Here is an 18,095-nt window from a genome sequence, read left to right as displayed (position 1 = left end):
GGTAGGGTAATCAGGAATGGTACTGATATGCAGTATTTGCAGAATTATTTGAATAGGCTGAAATTGTGGGCATGGGATAATGGGTGTCAGTTCAGTGTCAGTAAATGTAAAGCCATTCATTTCGGCATGATTAGATATCCAATGTCGTATTATATTGGTGGGATTAGACTACAAGAAACTGATGAGGTCAGGGATCTTGGAGTGTTATTAGAGATAGGAAGTTGAAGTTCAGGGGTTATGTGGCAAAGATTGCAAATACAACTCGAAAGATAATTACAATGCTGAAATGAATGTTCACATGTAAAGATAAGGACATTATTTTTCCTCTTTACAAGGACTTGATAAGACCTCACTTGGACTACTCTGAGCAGGTCTGGTCTCCTGGTTTCCATGGTATTTCTGATATACTGGAGAGAGTACAAAGGAGAGTGTTAAAAATGATATCAGGATTGTGGAATACTGATTATGAAGACAGATTGAGAATTTGCAGACTGCAGACACTAGCAAACAGGAGAAAGAATGGAGATACGACTGAAACTTACAAACTTCTGGAAGGGTCATACAGGATTTCAGTTGATGAAATTTTTCAATTGATGGAGGGTGGGGAAAGGACGAGAGGGCATCCTTGGAAGCTGAGAATGAAGGCCGATAAGAAGGGGGTGAGGGCTAGATTTTTCTCTTAGATGGTGGTGCGTGATTGGAATGGATTGCCATTGGATGTTGTGAGTGCAAGCAGTGTGAATGAATTCAAGAATAAGTATGCGAGCTGGTGTGTAGTATGTGGCCTCCCTCGATGAGTCTCTGATTCCCTGGAGGTCTTAATAATAATAATTATTATTATTAAGACCTCCAGCTCTTAATAATAATATTAACAATGCTACTACCACCACCACACTTAATAGAGGACAGTACTCTTTGACAAATAATGTTCTCTTGGCAGTTATGATAGCCAAATATGTCCAGCTGATTTGAAGTGTGTGTATATTATGATTATCTGCTCCATATCATAGCTTTCCCAATTATCTATACAGTGGTATACCACAGGGCTCAGTACTTAGTCCTCTGTTGTTTAATTTGTATATCAATAATATAGGAAATGATCTGACAGGAAATATTCAATTGTTTGCTGATGATGCAAGACTGGGAAGACTGATGCTAAATGAAGGTGATGTAAAGATTGGCAGGATAACTTAAATAGACTAGCACAGGGGTTGCCAACCTTTTTGTTTCCTAGAGCACATTCTAAAATACCGATAGGGCGACGGGCACCATCTATTTTTTCAAGCAAATTTTTTGAATTCTTTTGTTAAATGAATACATACAAAGTTTACATTATAATCAAATGTTTTATTACTTAAAAGTTTACATTATATAAAAATTTAAATATATATATGTAAGTTAGTGTGATCTTTGGCATTGCATTTCATTGGCTAGTGCTTCATAATTAGGAGAATATGATGATATTCCAGTTCTTAAACTGGAATGAACAACTTCGAATGCGCATCTACTTTACATTGTATGCGTTTAATACTCGTCATGTGTCATTAATGCATGCGTCATATAGCATGCCATGAATTGTTGCGTGATTATTTCAAACTATACGGCACATGGTTGAACTGCGGTGGGCACACACAAATTGGTCGAAGGGTGCCAATGGTGCCTGTGGGCATAGGGTTGGGAACCCCTGAACTAGCAGCATGGGCAAAGGTAAATGGCTGCCAGTTTAATGTGGCCAAGTGTAAGGAGATGCACTTTGGGAAGAGATGACAAGATGTGTACTATATTGAGGAATGGACCAGCAGGAAACTGATGAGGCCAGGGACTTCATACTCTGACTTGGAAAACTCAGACAGACAGAATTTTTTTTAATAAATACAGGAAAGTGTCCTCAGAGACCTAGGTTATACAGATCTTTTAATATGCCATATCTCCAAGTTGTGTCATAAGCTTTTTCCAAGTCAAAGGGCACTGAAACCAGATATTCTTGTTTCAGGAATGCATCGCTTATACAAATTTCTAAACAGACTAAATGGTCCAAAGTTGAATGATATCCACAAAAGCCATGTATTGGAGAGAAGATCATTGCTTTCCTAATACCAGAAAAATCTGGAATTAACCATTTTCTCTAATATCTTACAAAGATAGCTGGTTAGAGCAATAGGTCAATAATTGTTTGGTTGTTGAATCCTTTCCTGATTTTGGGAATAGCAATGAAAACTGACTCATACCAAGAATTCGGAAACTCTTCTTCTGTAAGTATTCTGTTGTATATTAAGAGAAGAAGATCCACAGAAGATGCTTTGTCATTTCATAATTCATGTCATCAGAACCTAGTGCACTAAAGTGAGACAATAAAAGAGCTCTTTTTAGTTCCTTCATAACAAATGGCTGATTGTATGGCTCAAACCCATTGGTAGAAAAAATTAGTTGCTGTTTCTCTTATTGTTGCTCTTTCAATATTAAAATTTCAGGAGGATATGAAGCTGTTGTTGAGATTTGGGCTAAATGTTTTCCCTAAGTGTCTGCAATAGCTTTGGGATCAGCAATAACACATCCATTATGGTCTAAAGTAGACAAACAGTGCATCTACCTTTCATTTTCTGGATTTTATCCCATACAATTTTTGCACTGGTCATTTGATTAATCGATGAGGTAAATTGGATCTATGATCGTGTTTGACTCTGACGTCTCATGAAATGTGCTGTGGTCTGAGCACACTTAAAGGCTATTAAGTTAGATGTTAAGTTGTGGGGCATCTATGAAACATTACCCATGCTCTGTAGCAATCTTTTTTAGCTGCCTGACACTCTGGGTTCCACCAAGGCTTTGGAGAGAGTGGAAACTGAGATGATGTTTTTGGAAATGAAGCTGTTCCTGCCTGAACAATACAATCTGTTACATACTTTAGTGCTTCATTGATAAGTGTTTGACAGATTGTATGAGAATTAATTTTTGCAAGATGGAGAAAAAGTATTCCAGTCAGCTGGTCCATTTTCCATATGGGCATCTGTAGGAGAACATGGTGGTTCATGTGAAGACATTGTGCAAAGAATGGAAAGATGATAATTTCTGTATATGTTTTCTCTTTGACATCCCATGTGAGCAGTGGAAAAATGGCAGAGAAGCAAACTGTAAGATCGAATGCAGAATATGAGCAGATAGGCATATGGAAGAAAGTATTGAGTCTATTATTCAAAAGGGGAGAGGTCATTATTGTCAAGGATTTGTTCAATAATATGACCTTGTCCATCTGTGTTGGCACTACCCTACAGAGTGTTGTGGCCATTAAAGTCACCTATAAGAAGTATTGGTTCAGGTAACTGCAATATAAGGTTATCAAGATCAATTTCATTTAACTCAGTACCCAGTGGTAAATAAACTGAACATACTGTAATAATCTCATGGACAGGCAAATCACTACTGCTTCCAGAAGAGTATTAAGCTGAACATGATGGAAAGGAGTATGACTGCCTACTAGGATAGCAACTCCATCATGAGCAAGACCACCTCGTTCTGTCCTTGCATATTGGGTTTTAAATATGTTTCCTGGATGTTTTGGCAGCAAAATCTTAATATTATGACAAGACCCATGACAGTAGCATTGTAAAAATTTTCCTATTGTTTTGGCTTTGTAAATTTATCTGAATTCCAGCAGGTTGAGTGCTTACGTTTGTCAGGTTTATATTTATCAAATGATTTTGGGAGGTATGGATGGCCAGTGTCTATCTCTTTCTATGGAAAATTCTGTGTCAGGATCAGTGGGTGTGTTTAATTTACTTTCAAATATATACCAAAGTATCAATTTTTTCTGTAGAAGTATCTGGTGGTTTATCTTTAAGTGATATCCTGCCATAATTTTTTTTGACAAGTAAGTTCACATTAAATGGAACCATTTTTGGAGTCATTTCTGAGTGAGACCATAGGTCATATGATTGATGAGCTCAACAGAGTAGCACTCACAATTATAAAGTTCAGGTATAGTGAAATTATCATATGGTGGAATAGATGTACGAGTTTGAGATGCTGTTGACATTTTCTTAGCTGCTATATGATATGATACATTTTGTTTTGTTTTGTTTTAATCTTTAGTATTTCTTTTTCATCTTTCTACTTCTGACATGCACAGGAATAAGCTGGATGATCTCCCTGGATGTTGACATATTTATCTTTCTCTGCAGAGCAAGATTTAATCATCATACTCTTTACTACTACAATGGGCACAGGTAGTAGAGCCATGAAAGACAGTTTGGGCATGCCCATATTTCTGACATTTAAAGCATCTTAGTGATGTATAGTCTAAGTGGAGAGTTGAGGTACCCTGCTTTTACAGATGCTGGATGCTTAGGTGTATCAAAAGTAAAGATGATATTCCTGGTTAGATGACCATCTCTATGTATCAGGATGTGATACCTATCACTCCCTGATCTTTAAGTCTGAACATATTCCCTCATCAGGAGCATCAAGGAGATCCCATTCTGATATCACTCCTCTACAAGAATTGAGTTTTCACTATATAATTTAAGGAAATTACAATGTACTAGGATATACATTAAAATTACATTTTAATATATTTCTATATTTCGGCAACGTCACGTTGCCATTTTCAAGAACTTAAGTACAAGACACGTGCACGCAGGCACAACAAACAGTAAGTGAGGAAGAAGTAGGAAGCTCATTATTTCTCCTAAAGTCCTTATGGTGCCCTCTAGCGGGCAATGTTGATATTCTTGGGCGATTGGGCTGGAGGTCTTCTGATGTAGGTTTCCCAAATTTGAGGAAGTCTCATGCAGCCAAATTTGTTGAGGTTTGGATCGTTTCTTAGGGCTGAAGCTGATTCCATGAAAAGCCTTTCATATTTATATTTGCTACGGTGTATTATCCTGGCTTTCTTCGACCGTATTCTATGGCAGGTATCCAGAGCATGGTCAGCAAGACCCGAGTGGCTATATTGGTGAAACCGGATGTAGTCCTTGTGTTCTGAAATTCTGATATTTGCTGTCCTGCCTGTTTGGCCAAAGTAGGACAGCTTACAACTGCAAGGGACCTGGTATACACCAGGTAGGTCTAGGGGGGAAGGTTGGTCTTCCCCCTAGACCTATTTTGTATTTGTATTTGCTACACCGTAGCAAATACAAATATGAAAGGCTTTTCATGGAATCAGCTTCAGCCCTAAGAAACGATCCAAAGCTCAACAAATTTGGCTGCACGAGACTTCCTCAAATTTGGGAAACTTACATCAGAAGACCTTCAGCCCAATCGCCCAAGAATACCAACATTGCCCGCTAGAGGGCACCATAAGGACTTTAGGAGAAATAATGAGCTTCCTACTTCTTCCTCACTTACTGTTTGTTGTGCCTGCGTGCACGTATCTTGTATTTAAGTTCTTGAAAATGGCAACGTGACATTGCCGAAATATAGAAATATATTAAAATTTAATTTTAATGTATATCCTAGTACATTGTAATTTCCTTAAATTATATAGTGAAAATGCATAACCAACGTCTAAGCCTTTCCACGAGAAACAAGAATCGAGTGTTTTATAAGGTGTTATTGTGATTGGTATTCTACCCATTGATGTTGCTCTCATCAGTTTTTCAGAATGTTGCTGACAAGATGTTTCCATAAGAATATCATCAGAACATAGTTTCTTAACAGTTTTGGGAGATCCCACCATCCTCCTAAATGCTTTTGAATACAGAAGAGTGACATTTTCTCTACTGACTTTTCACCTGTTGATGAATGATCAGAAATATTTGTATCACATATGTTTTTTATTTCTATTATCAAATGATGTATCTACAGTATCATTACTTGGTTGGGACCTTATTAAGACCCCTAAAATGCTTGAGAATGAAGAATTCATGCTCAAGGTTTTTTCTTTTTTTGTTTGGTGCCAGAGCTCTCCATCCACCACAAAGCCACACATGGATACCCACTGACTGGCAAGCAATGACTGCACTCAGGAGTCGAATGCCAGGGCTACTTTGGAAACTACACCAAACCCACAGCAAGCCTTGGGTCCTGAATTCAGACCATGAAGTGAGACACTTACTGCAACACCGATGACCCTTGCAGGCAAGCCCACTAGCTGACTGATCCTGGTCAGGCCATCCAGGACTGGCTGTCTTGCCACAGCAGAGGCCAAAGTTGTACAAGACTACCACTATCCCCTTTTCTGGATGTCCACCAGTCACGCCACATGGCAAACATGGTGGCATGGCATTGGATCTGGTAGTTTCAAAGAAAGGATAGCAAAAAAAAAAAAGACTCAGGAGAAGTAGAGCGAAGAATACAGGAAGAAAAGCATAGAAGAAGAAGCATGGAAGAAAAAGGCCAGTTCCATCACTGGGAAGTCCCCTCCACCACAAACAGGTACTCCATGGGCAGGGGTTATAAATAGGAAAACCAGTGCACCGCCAGTATATCCTATAACTACTATTACTCTCCACAGCTTTCACTCAGTTCTGCAATATATGATACACATCATCTCATTGTTACACCATTCCTGCCACATTCCAACCTAGAAACTAATTTCGAGAGTGCAATAAGAAACTTATTGCAGGTGAGTTTCTTATTGCACTCTTGTAAAGTCTGAGTACTTCCATGTTCAACAATAATCCATTTCTGAGATATAGCTGCCTTTTATCATCAAATGCATTCCAAGCACCCATATATTTCAGACATCTTCTCTTCTTACATATCCTCAGTATCATCTCATTCATTAGCACTGCAATGTTTTGAAGAATCCAAATGTTGCATTATCATACCAAGGCAATAAAATCCCTATCTTTCCTTTAACATCCTTCTGCTGTGTGATTCTTAACACGAAACTCAAATCTCTTGCTACCCAATACACAATATATTCAGGTCATTTGTACCAACTATCACTATTTAACCTCATCCATCTACTCTGTTTCAATGTCCAGGCAAGCACTCCTCTAACACACTACTCTGCATATCCCCTATTATCAAATTTCCATAAATCACACTCCTCAATCCATTAATTATTTTCTCATCGACATCACTATTCTTTCCCTATCTCTCTCTCATTCTCTCTTGTTGTGATGTCTTTCTGTCATATCCACAGTTGCTCTCCTTGCACCAGTTAACCTCTCATAATCTCTACAGATACATTCCTTAATTCAGTCTTTGTGCCTTCCATTTTGTTTTTCAACATATCTATTTCTTTTCCCCCACACATCCTGTTTTTACCCGAAATTCACTCATACAATCAAGGTCATCTGAAAAAGCATCTCCCTCTGCCACAGTCTCTAAGGTCAAGGTCATATTCATTAACATCTTTCTTATTCATCTCATCCTTAAACACATTACTCTTATCTAAATGATGGCACTCAACCATTTCTAATTCACTACTTTTACTGCTACTCAAGTCAGAAACAGAACACCCATAATCACCAGCACTTTGCAATGCCTGCATTTCATACACAAGCACACATTCCTTTTTCTCAGATTGCACATTTTTATTTACAGGACAAGTATATGCTGCATGGTAGCATGCTACAGAATCCTCCACTGTGTTATATGTAATGCAGTCTTTAAAAGGTGGGTGGATGGGCATGTTAGTGAACCACATGTTAGCGAACTGAGCTTTGGCATTTGCCATGATGGATACAGGGAGCAAAGTTAAACCCAAGATATAGCAAACAAAAAAACTTGTCCAATACAGCCATACAAATTAATAACCAAACTCAGTCACATTAACTTAAAAGTGGATATCTTATAAATACATAAAAAATCTCCTCATAATATTGAAATCTTATTGTTTTTTAATTTCACCTTGCATCAGCGACCTGCTTCTCTGTTTGCCCACTGCTGGTCAGAGCCATTTTCAGACAGCTTTAACATTTATAATGGCTGTCAGGCATGCAAATTTATAGACAATAAAAAAATATTTTCCAAATCTGATCTGGATCACTAATCATCCAGGATATCATGCAAATTTATCTGAACTAGATACAGTGTAAGATTTAGATATACTTTTAAAAAGATACTTGAAAAAAATTATCAGTTCTTGAATATTAAAACTAAATCACAATAAATATTTACCTCATTAATCATCTTCCACGAACTGCAATCTGTTTCCTTATTTTCATTTAAATCATATTCTAGTCATAAAAAATAATATTCCATTAACAACATCATTAAATAAAGTAATTAATTTAACAGACATGTTAAATGCAAAAAAGCGGTTAAATTAAACATATTAATAAAACAATAGTGTACTGGGACTGCATTTGTTATTAAAATTTAAAAGTAGCATAAATTAAAGATGCCAAGAAGTTACTTATATATATAGAAGCTAATGACTTCACATCAACTGCCTTATTATCCCATAATGCAATGCATACATCTTTATGGGCATATTAATGCTATGCATCATGGGAAGGGCCACTACCCAGACCAATTTTTACCTTTATTGAGGTCTCATTAGTGGAAGCCAGACCCAGAAGTTATGCTAAGGTTGAAGTAATGCAGAAGTCATATTTCCATATACAAGTAGCCAAAAGGTCTCACACCTTATTACTAAAATACTCTGGATTAGAGATGTTGAAAGTTATTTCACTTGGTCATACTATAAATTAAAGATGCCAAAAAGTTATATTCTTGGTTTCATCCTTTATCCAAGAGTAAGCAAACAAAGTTTGCAAGTAAAGTCACTTCACCACTGGGCTAGAGTATTTTAGTAATAAGGTGTGACACCTTTTGACTACTTGTATATAGAAATATAGCTTCTGCACTACTTTAACCTTGGTATATCACTTCTGGGTCTGGATCCCACTGATGAGACCTAAATGAAGGTCGAAACTGGTCTGGGTAGTGGCTCTTCTTAAAATGCATTAGATTATACATCTCTCAATCTTTCCTCATAATGCATTCTGGTAATATAAATCTAATAGACAAGCTTAGGTGATGAACATTATTTATAACTTATTTTAATGGTATTACAACACCAAACCAACTTTATAACTTATTTTAATGGTATTACAACACCAAACCAACTAAATTATAAAAAAAGATATTTATTGACTGGCTTATATTCTGCTACATTTCAAACCAGAATCTTTAGAGCATAGTACACATTACAGTTAACACGCAACAATGAGTAAGTAAAACGAGTCAAAAAAGATCTCAAGCCCTAATTTGGCCTACTCTAATGTTGTACAAAAGAAGTATTACAGCTATGTAGGAGTTGATCTTGAGATAGTCTTCAAAAATGAATGGTAAATTAATGGAACTGTACTTGATCAGGTTAGGAGAAGGCTTCATAGCCATGGCCGACTCTAAAACTAATCTTTCTAACCTGTAACTACATCTATAAGGCACATTTTTTTTTTCTTCCATCTAATCCTCTGTAAAGGGGTGTCCAAAGCATGGTCTGCCATAACAATGGTTGTGAATCTATTTTTTATGTTCTCCAAGGCAGATGTTAACAAATCTTCCAGTCTGTCCATAGTAGGCCAAGTCACAGTCACACGGAATTTGACACACTCAAGGATATGCCAGGGGACAGAGTTTATCCTTAGAAGAGCAGATCAGTTGCTAATTTAACATGTGGTTTGAATGTGGTGCAAAGATTATATTTTATTAGTAGTTTGGCCATCTTTTCAGATGTGACTGAGACATACAGAATACGAATTGTGGTGTTTTGTACTTGTGTGTTTGAGGAGGGGAAAGTAAAAGGACTATGTAGTATTTTGTATATTTTGTAGGAGCTTTAGCAATTGGCCAGGAAAGTATGGCGAGGATATTTAAGTTTGGTGGAAAGAGCTGCATAATTAGAACATAATTTGAAATCCAGCAAAATATAAGCCAGTTAATAAACATCTTTCTTATAATTTAATTTGAATTGTTTCACTTACTCATATGTGTTAATTGTTACACGTAGCGTGCGCTGAAGATGCCGGTTTGAAATCCAGCAAAATATAGCCAGTTAATAAACATCTTTCTTATAATTTAATTGGTTTCATATTGTAATACGTTAAAATAAGTTATCAATTCTTGTAATGTGTTCTACTCACCTACAACTCTCCATATAAAAAATCCATTCTTCACATCCTGATCATTACAGATTCATTATACCTTTACACGACTTCCATCCCTGGAAGTCGTGTAAAATCTCTCATTTTTCCACTCCCATTCTGCACTCTTTTCATAATTCCTCTCTATATTAATCTGATAAAATCCATCATTAACTTTAAACATCACTATCATGTCACTTGTCCTATGGCTATCCACCAAACTCTGCAATTTACATTCTCTTACCCTCTCTCCAACATTGCAATTCCTGATATTATTATTATTTTGGGCAACTACAAGGAGTCGACAGACTCATCAAGGGAGGCCCTAACACCATATCAAGAACAACTATTCGACATTCACACAGTATCTATCATACCTTGCCTTGAACTCATTCACAGTGATAGCACCCACAACAGACTCTGGCAGCTTATTCCACTCATTCACCACTCTCAAGTAAAAAAACCTAGCTCTAACACCCTTGCTAACCACATTCTTGCCCAGCTTCCATGTATGGCCCCTAGTCCTCCCACCACCAGTCCTATTCTCAAAAATATCTTCTGAATTAATCTTATAGAAACCCTTCAGTAATTTGAATGTCTCAATCATATCACCCCTTTTCTGCCTATCAACCAATTTTTGCAACCCACAAATCTTCAACCCATAGACCTGCTATCATCTTGGTCACTCGTCTCTGGATCCTCTCCACCTCCTCCCCATCAAGAAGAAACCCTGGCACCCAGATATGGGCGCCAGGGTTTCTAGATGGGGTCTTATCAAGGCTCGATACAGAGGAACAATAACTTGTTTGTCTCTGCTTGTTAAAGTATTTTTCAGCAACCAAGTGATTTGATGAGATGATTTAGCCACTTTTGTGATGTGCCCCCTAAACTTCAACTCTCTATCCACCAACACTCCCAAATCCCTGGCCTCATCAATCTCCTGGAGTGCGGTTCCACCAACGTGATATACTGCTGCTAATCTTTTCACCCCAAAATGCATAACCTTACACTTTGCCACATTAAATCGACATCCATTTTCCTTAGCCCAGTCCTCCAAACTATCCAAATCATCTTGCAAAATTTTTAAATCCTATGCACTCACTATTGCTCTACCCAACTTTGCATCATCAGCAAACAAGTGAACACTTCCTCTCAGATCCTTTCTTATATCATTAATGAACAAATTGAAAAGTACTGGTCCAAGAACAGAACCCTGTGGCACACGCCGTCTTTTGGACTCTTCTCCTGAATAAACCACTCTCTGGTATCTCTCCATCAACCACCCTCCTATCCATCTCACCAAACCTATATCCATTCCCATATGCTGCAGTTTACTGATTAGAATTCCATGTGGTATCCTGTCAAAGGCCTTAGCAAGGTCCAGTAGAATCACTGTAAACCCATTATTCTCATCCAGTTCAGCTGTCACTGTGTTATAAAACGTGAGCAAGTTACTGAGGCATGATCTACACTTCACAAAACCATGTTGTCCCCCATACAGTATCCCATTTTCATCTATCCAATCCTGTATTTTTCTATTGACTAATTTCTCCAAGACCTTGACAACGATTCCTGATATACTAATCGGTCGGTAATTTACAACAGCAGTCTTGGAATCTCCTTTATGCAGTGGAACTATTTTCCCTTCTTTCCACCCCTCGGGACTAACCCAGACGCGAGACTCAAATTAAACAAAATGGTCAAGGGCACTGACAATTCTTTAGCTGCTTCAAGTATGACACGAGCTGGTATACCATCCAATCCCACAGATGTATTGACATCGAGGTTTTGTAATAGACTACTCACCTCAACTTCATTCACCACAATTTAGGTATAATCTATTGGTTCATTCATTCCTGCAATGTCACCACCTGGATGATATATTCTTGCAAAGTGCTCGCTCAGTAATTCAACTATATCAACTGATTCGGTTACCTCCCTACCATCGGCATTCTTTAAAATCATTTTGCCATTTACATTTTTTCTTTTACTTGCAACATATCGAAAAAACTGTTTGGGATTCTCTTTAGCCTGCATGGCTAATGTTATTTCATAATCTGTTTTTGCTTTTCTTACCACACTCGTTATTACCCTTCTGGCCTGCGCTTTATACTGTTCATGTGCCATGCCAGTCAGCTTTCTCCTTAAATTCCCTCCATAGTTGTTTCTTTTTTTTGCAGTTCAAGCTTAATGGTGTTATTCATCCATTTAACCCTTACTTGATTTATTATTTGGACTCTAGGTATACAGTCAGCCACTGCCTCATGCAAACACTTCTTAACTGCCTCCGATGCACTATCAACATCTAGCCCTTGCAGTTTTACATGCCATGGCACTGAACTAATCAAACCCCTAAGCTCGTCATACTTACCAGCCCGATAATTCCACATGTGCCCTGTCTTAATTGTAAATTCCACACCTTTAGCCATCTCCCAAGTCAAGACCCTATGATCACTCTCACCAACTGGTGGCAATGTGGTCATATTCTTTACAGCCAAATTCTCAGATGCAATTACTAGGTCAAACACTCTCTGACCCCTAGTATTTTCCATTACATGCTGTCGCAGATAGTTATCCCTTAATAATTGAATAAAATCCATTTCCTTCCTTACATGTGTCCTCTCCTCCTTCCAATCAATGTTACCATAGTTGAAATCCCCCATAATAATTACCCTCCTTCCACTCATTTCATCAATTTGTTTATGCATACTATCTCCACCATCTATTCCATCACCTGGTCTATAGCAGCACCCAACTGTATATTTTATTCTGCCAGTCTCAATCTCACACCAAATAGCCTCAAATGAGCTCCTTTCACTATCCTGCAATACAACTTCAATTCTCCTTGGCTGCAGTTCATCAGCTATCATCAATAACACCCCTCTCCCCATTTTATTCTCTCTGTCCCTCCTGAACACACTATAACCTACACATTCTATCCCACTAACTATATCATCTTTCGTCAGCCATGTTTCACTAATGCCAATAACCTGTGGCCAGGAAGAGCCAATCAAGGCCAAAAATTCTTCCTTCTTATTCCTAATACTCCTGGCATTAGTATACATGAAATGCAGTGATCCCTTTGTCCCACCCCTATCTTGATGCGTTATTCTAAATGTCCCATTTCCATTTTTTGTCCTTAGTGCTGGCTCAGGTACATTATATACATTTTTACACTCAACTGTCTCACTGATGTCTGCATATCCCCCCCCCCCATCCTTGGTTGTTCTAGTTTCCCTGGTTCTGCACATCCATTTTCACTTCATTCAGCAACACTTTTTCCAGTCTTCGCACACCAAGTGCGAATAAATAGTTCTCTACATGGTGTTAATAAACAGTTATAAGAAGATAATGAATAAATAAAATCTATGTACAAGGTTTAGTATCTACAATGCGGTATACACATATAAATAAATTTCAAATCGAATGTGTTTGAATAAATTAATTCTTTGTAAAAATTTAAAAATGTCATGCAATTTGTCCAAATCTGATAACATCTGTCAGAGTGTATAGAGCTTGGCCAGAAGTAAAAATGTCATAAATTAAAGATGCCAAGAAATTATATTCTTGGTTTAATCCTTACACTTGGATAAAGGATTAAATCAAGAATATAATTTCTTGGTATCTTTAATTTATAGTATAACCAAGTGGAAAATCTTGCAACATCTATCTCTAATCCAGAGTATTTTAGTAATAAAGTGTGAGAAACTTTTGGCTACTTGTATATGGAAATATGACTTCTGCATTACTTCAACCTTGGCATCACTTCTGGGTCTGCCTCCCACTGATGAGACCAGACCTCAATAAAGGTTGAAACTAGTCTGGGTAGTGACCCTTCCCATAATAGACTCACTGAGTCTATTTGCTGATGCATACTATCTCCATTATCTTTTCCATTCCCTGGTCTATAGCAGCATCCAATTGTATATTCTGTTCTGTTGACCTCAATCACACACCAGATAGCCTCAAATATATTTTCACTCGCCTGTAGTTGAACTTACTATTATTACGGGCAACTCCAGGGAGTCATTAGACTCATCGAGGGAGGCCCCAAATCATATTCATCACAACTATTTGACATTCGTACAGTATCTATCATACCTCGCCTTGAACTCATTCACTGTCACAGCATCCACTACAGACTCAGGGAGCGCATTCCACTCATTCACTACTCTAAAAGTAAAGAACCCAGCTCTAACACCTTTACTAACCACACTTTTGCCCAGTTTCCATGGATGTCCCCTAGTCCTCCCACAACCAGCCCTGTTCTCAAAAATATCTTCTGAATTAATTTTATAGAAACCCTTCAGTAATTTGAATGTCTCAATCATATCTCCCCTCCTCCGCCTATCAACCAATTTTTGCAACCCACAAATCCTCAACCTGTTCTCATACGGTTCATTCCACAGACCTGCTATCATCTTGGTCACTCGCCTCTGGATCCTCTCCACCTCCTCCCCATCAAGAAGAAACCTAGGTGACCAAATCTGAGCACAGTAGTCTAGATGGGGTCTTATCAAGACTCGATAGAGAGGAACTTCTACTCTCTTTGGTTGCAGTTCATTGGCTGTCACCAATAACATCCCCCCCCCCCCATTCACAACTAAGAAGTAACTTAGTTGTGAATATACCTAACATGCAAACTTTGCTTATGCTTGGGTAAAGAATTAAAATAAGAATATAATTTCTTGTTCAGTATAATTTATTTTACAACCAAGCAAAACAACTTTCTACAACTTTCATAGTTAAGAAATTATGGAGACACAACACACGTCTTAAAATAATCGCTTTACTTAGTATTAGGAAAATAACATTCGACGTTTCAACATCATCAGGAAATCAGGTCATGAGGTCATCATCAGTCATCACCAGAAAAATACATATGTATAAGATACAAGCTACATGTCACTGCACTTTACAGAGGTAAAATGAATCTAATTGCTTATTAATCTTTTACTTAACCTAACCTCTTGTGGAAAAACTAAATTAATAATATTAAATTTTAAAAAAATATAAATGGATTAAAAAAATTAAATTTAAAAAACATAAATATAAAAAAATAAATAAAAAATTAAAATAAAATTAAAATAAATTAATTAAAAACAGGACTACATTAAACATTTCTAAAGTCCTCTCTTGTTGAGATTTTCTTCTGGGCTTGTTCTGGTTGCTATAAGGGTTGCAGATGTGTCCTTCACATTCTTTGAATGATTAATCCACCATTTTTTTTTTTCAGGTTTGGATAGTGTTTTAGCATTTCACAGGCTTCTTTGAATTTTCTCTCAAACCAGGTTTTGGTGTGATGTAGGGACTTGGTGCCTTTCCAGTCAATTTTATGGTATGTTTGGAGTGCATGGTCTGATAGGCCCCTGATCAGGAGGGGCACCATTATAAGTAATGGTGCCCCTCCTGTAATTATAGTAAATTTTTATACAATGCTCTTATTCATGAAGTGAAACTTTACTACATAGATTGCATGACTTAAAATAAACAGTAAGGCAATAAAAAATTAAACTCAACAACCGATTAGCCACTTTGCTTTGACATACAGCTTCATGAGTGGTGCATCAAAGCAGGTTTGAATTGTATTGTGATTTTTTTTGTGATAATTGAAAAAAAAAAAAATTTTTTTTTTTGATATGTATATTTATGTACACGTGCATATATCTTGTATTTATATACTAAATAAAAATTTCTTGAAATTAATTTAATTTCACTTTACAAATTATATTTTATGAAGGCATTGAAATATAATTTTGAACAAAAGGCGCCTCTTACCCATGGCGCGGCACTGTAGATAAATATTCTAATCAATGAATTTCTTGCGTCTACTAAAGCCCATTAGCAGCAGTTTCCCCCACCCCCAAATTTATAACAACAAACTATTCCTGCAATCTTATAAATATGCTAGAGTGAAATACTTTAGAATAAGCATTGTGCCTATGGGTCTTTTGATGGGATTTTCAAGTAGTCTGTTATAATGGTGTTTGCTATAGCAAGAGATGACTGAATATAAATAATTTGTGATTCATTAGAAAACCAAAGATATGAGTTTGGAAGATGTGGATCTCATCACTAATCTAGATGTTGATTCTCATAGACAGGCTTATACGTTGGTTATGCATTTCTAAATCACTTAAGGAATTGAACAACGTAGATCCGAATATAAATTAAATTACACTTTAATAAATATTTCCGATATTTTGGCAACGTCATGTTGCCATTTTTAAAAGGAGCTTACAAAAAGGCATGTGCACGCAGGCACTACAACACAATAACTGAGAATGAAGAGATGAAGCTATTGTTCTCCTAGAAGTCCTGATGTTGCCCTCTAGCAGGCTAAGTAGTGTTCTTGGCCGTTGGGCTGAAGGTCTGCTGATGTATACCTCCCAAATTTGGGGCAGTTGCATACAACCAAATTTGTTGAGGTTTGGAGAGTTTCTTAGGGATGAGGCTGATTCCATAAATAGTCTTTCGAATTTGTATTTGCTACAGTGCATTACTGTAGCTTTCTTCCACCGTATTCTGTGGCGTGTATACAGAGCATGGTCTACAAGACCAGAATGACTGTACTTGTGAAACCAGATGTAGTACTTGTGTTCAGAAATTCTGATATTCGCTGTCCTGCCTGTTTGGCCAAAGTAAGACAGTTTACAACTGCAAGGGACCTGGTATACACCAGGTAGGTCTACGGGAAGTGGTTTGTCTTTGGTAGAGCGGATAGGGGATGCCAATTTTCTGTAAGGCCTGTAACAGGAGGTGAGGTCATGTTTTTTAAAATTTTGGGTGAATAATTTTTTCCAAGGTGCCTCAGATGTAGGGAATGGTGATGGATTTAGAGTAATCTTTGTTGTGGAGGGGGGGGGGGCTGTGGTTTGTAGGTTTGAATATTTTTTGGATTTTTTTTTGGGGGGGGGGGAGCCATTGGCTGAGAAAGTGTTGAGGATGTGATTTAGTTCAGTGTTTAGGGCCATATCATTAGAACAGATTAGTTTAGCCCTGTTGTATAGTGTTTTCACCACTCCATATTGTTGTGAGGGGGGTGGTGGGATTGTTGGTGAATGTATCTGCCTGTATGGGTGGGTTTTCTATAAACTGAGAAAACCAAGGTTCCATCAGACTTGCGGGTGACTAGTGTGTCTAGGAAAGGGAGGCTGTTGTTTTCCTCTTTTTCCAGGGTGAACTTGATTCTGGAGTGTTGGTTGTTTAAGTGCGTTAAGAAGGAGAGGAGTGTTGCAGAGCCATGTGGCCAAATAGCGAACACATCATCAACGTAGCGAAGCCATATGGTTGGTTTTTGTGGGGCAGAGGCTAAGGCTTTTTCTTCAAAGGTCTCCATAAATAAATTGGCCAAGGGTGGGGAGAGTGGTGAACCCATGGCTGTCTCCTCTATTTGTTTGTAGAATTTTCCCTACCAAACGAAATAGCCTGAGTTCATTGTGAACTGAAATAGGGCTGAGATATCGGGAGAAAATTTAGCTTGGATTAGCTCTAAAGTTTCCTTGAGTGGGACATTTGCGAATAAGGAGGAGACGTCAAAGCTGACCATTATGTCAGTATGTTGGAGTGTAAGGTTTTCTATGCTGGCTTTTGAAGTGGGCCGAGTTTTTTTATGTGTGATGGTGTGTTGCCAGTATAGTGTGCGAGCGCTTTGGCCAAATGTCAAATGTTTAGCTAATTTGTATGTGGGGGAATCAATGCCATCCACTATGGGACGTAATATTCGGATCTACGTTGTTCAATTCCTTAAGTCATTTAGAAATAATCTGGATGTGTTTGATTACCAGTCACCTCCACATATGAGATTATAACTTTACTTTTAAGATTTCATTTCACCATACATGATGTTAACATTTTCCATTTTCAAAAATAATTTATGAATAAAAAGATGGGATTTAGCAAGAGACTTTTCACTCCTACCCTAATGGATCAATGCCTTAGAAGGTCCAGCCATCAAATCAAGATACGTCTGATGATACATTACTAGTGGTACAATTGAAAGGAATATGCATTTGTAGAGTACCTTAATGGCATATATCCAAAGACATGCTTTAC

General features: G+C 37.6%; 1 protein-coding gene across 4 annotated transcripts in view; it reads right to left on the bottom strand.

The window, feature by feature from the left end:
* The window catches only part of LOC150102560 (uncharacterized), a 144,501-nt gene that overhangs the window by 13,753 nt on the left and 112,653 nt on the right, over nucleotides 1–18,095 (bottom strand). For all 4 annotated transcript variants that reach the window (XM_090399237.1, XM_090399234.1, XM_090399236.1 and 1 more), the window contains one exon: nucleotides 8,068–8,126. In XM_090399237.1, the coding sequence (XP_090255363.1) occupies nucleotides 8,068–8,126 (59 nt within the window). The remainder of the gene's footprint in view (nucleotides 1–8,067; nucleotides 8,127–18,095) is intronic.

Source organism: Typopeltis vanoorti, chromosome 10, assembly GCF_054136105.1.
Source record: "Typopeltis vanoorti isolate ZY-2024b chromosome 10, IOZ_Tvanoo_1.0, whole genome shotgun sequence".
Lineage (NCBI taxonomy): Eukaryota > Metazoa > Arthropoda > Arachnida > Uropygi > Thelyphonidae > Typopeltis > Typopeltis vanoorti.
This window is presented reverse-complemented; position numbering and strand designations above follow the sequence as displayed.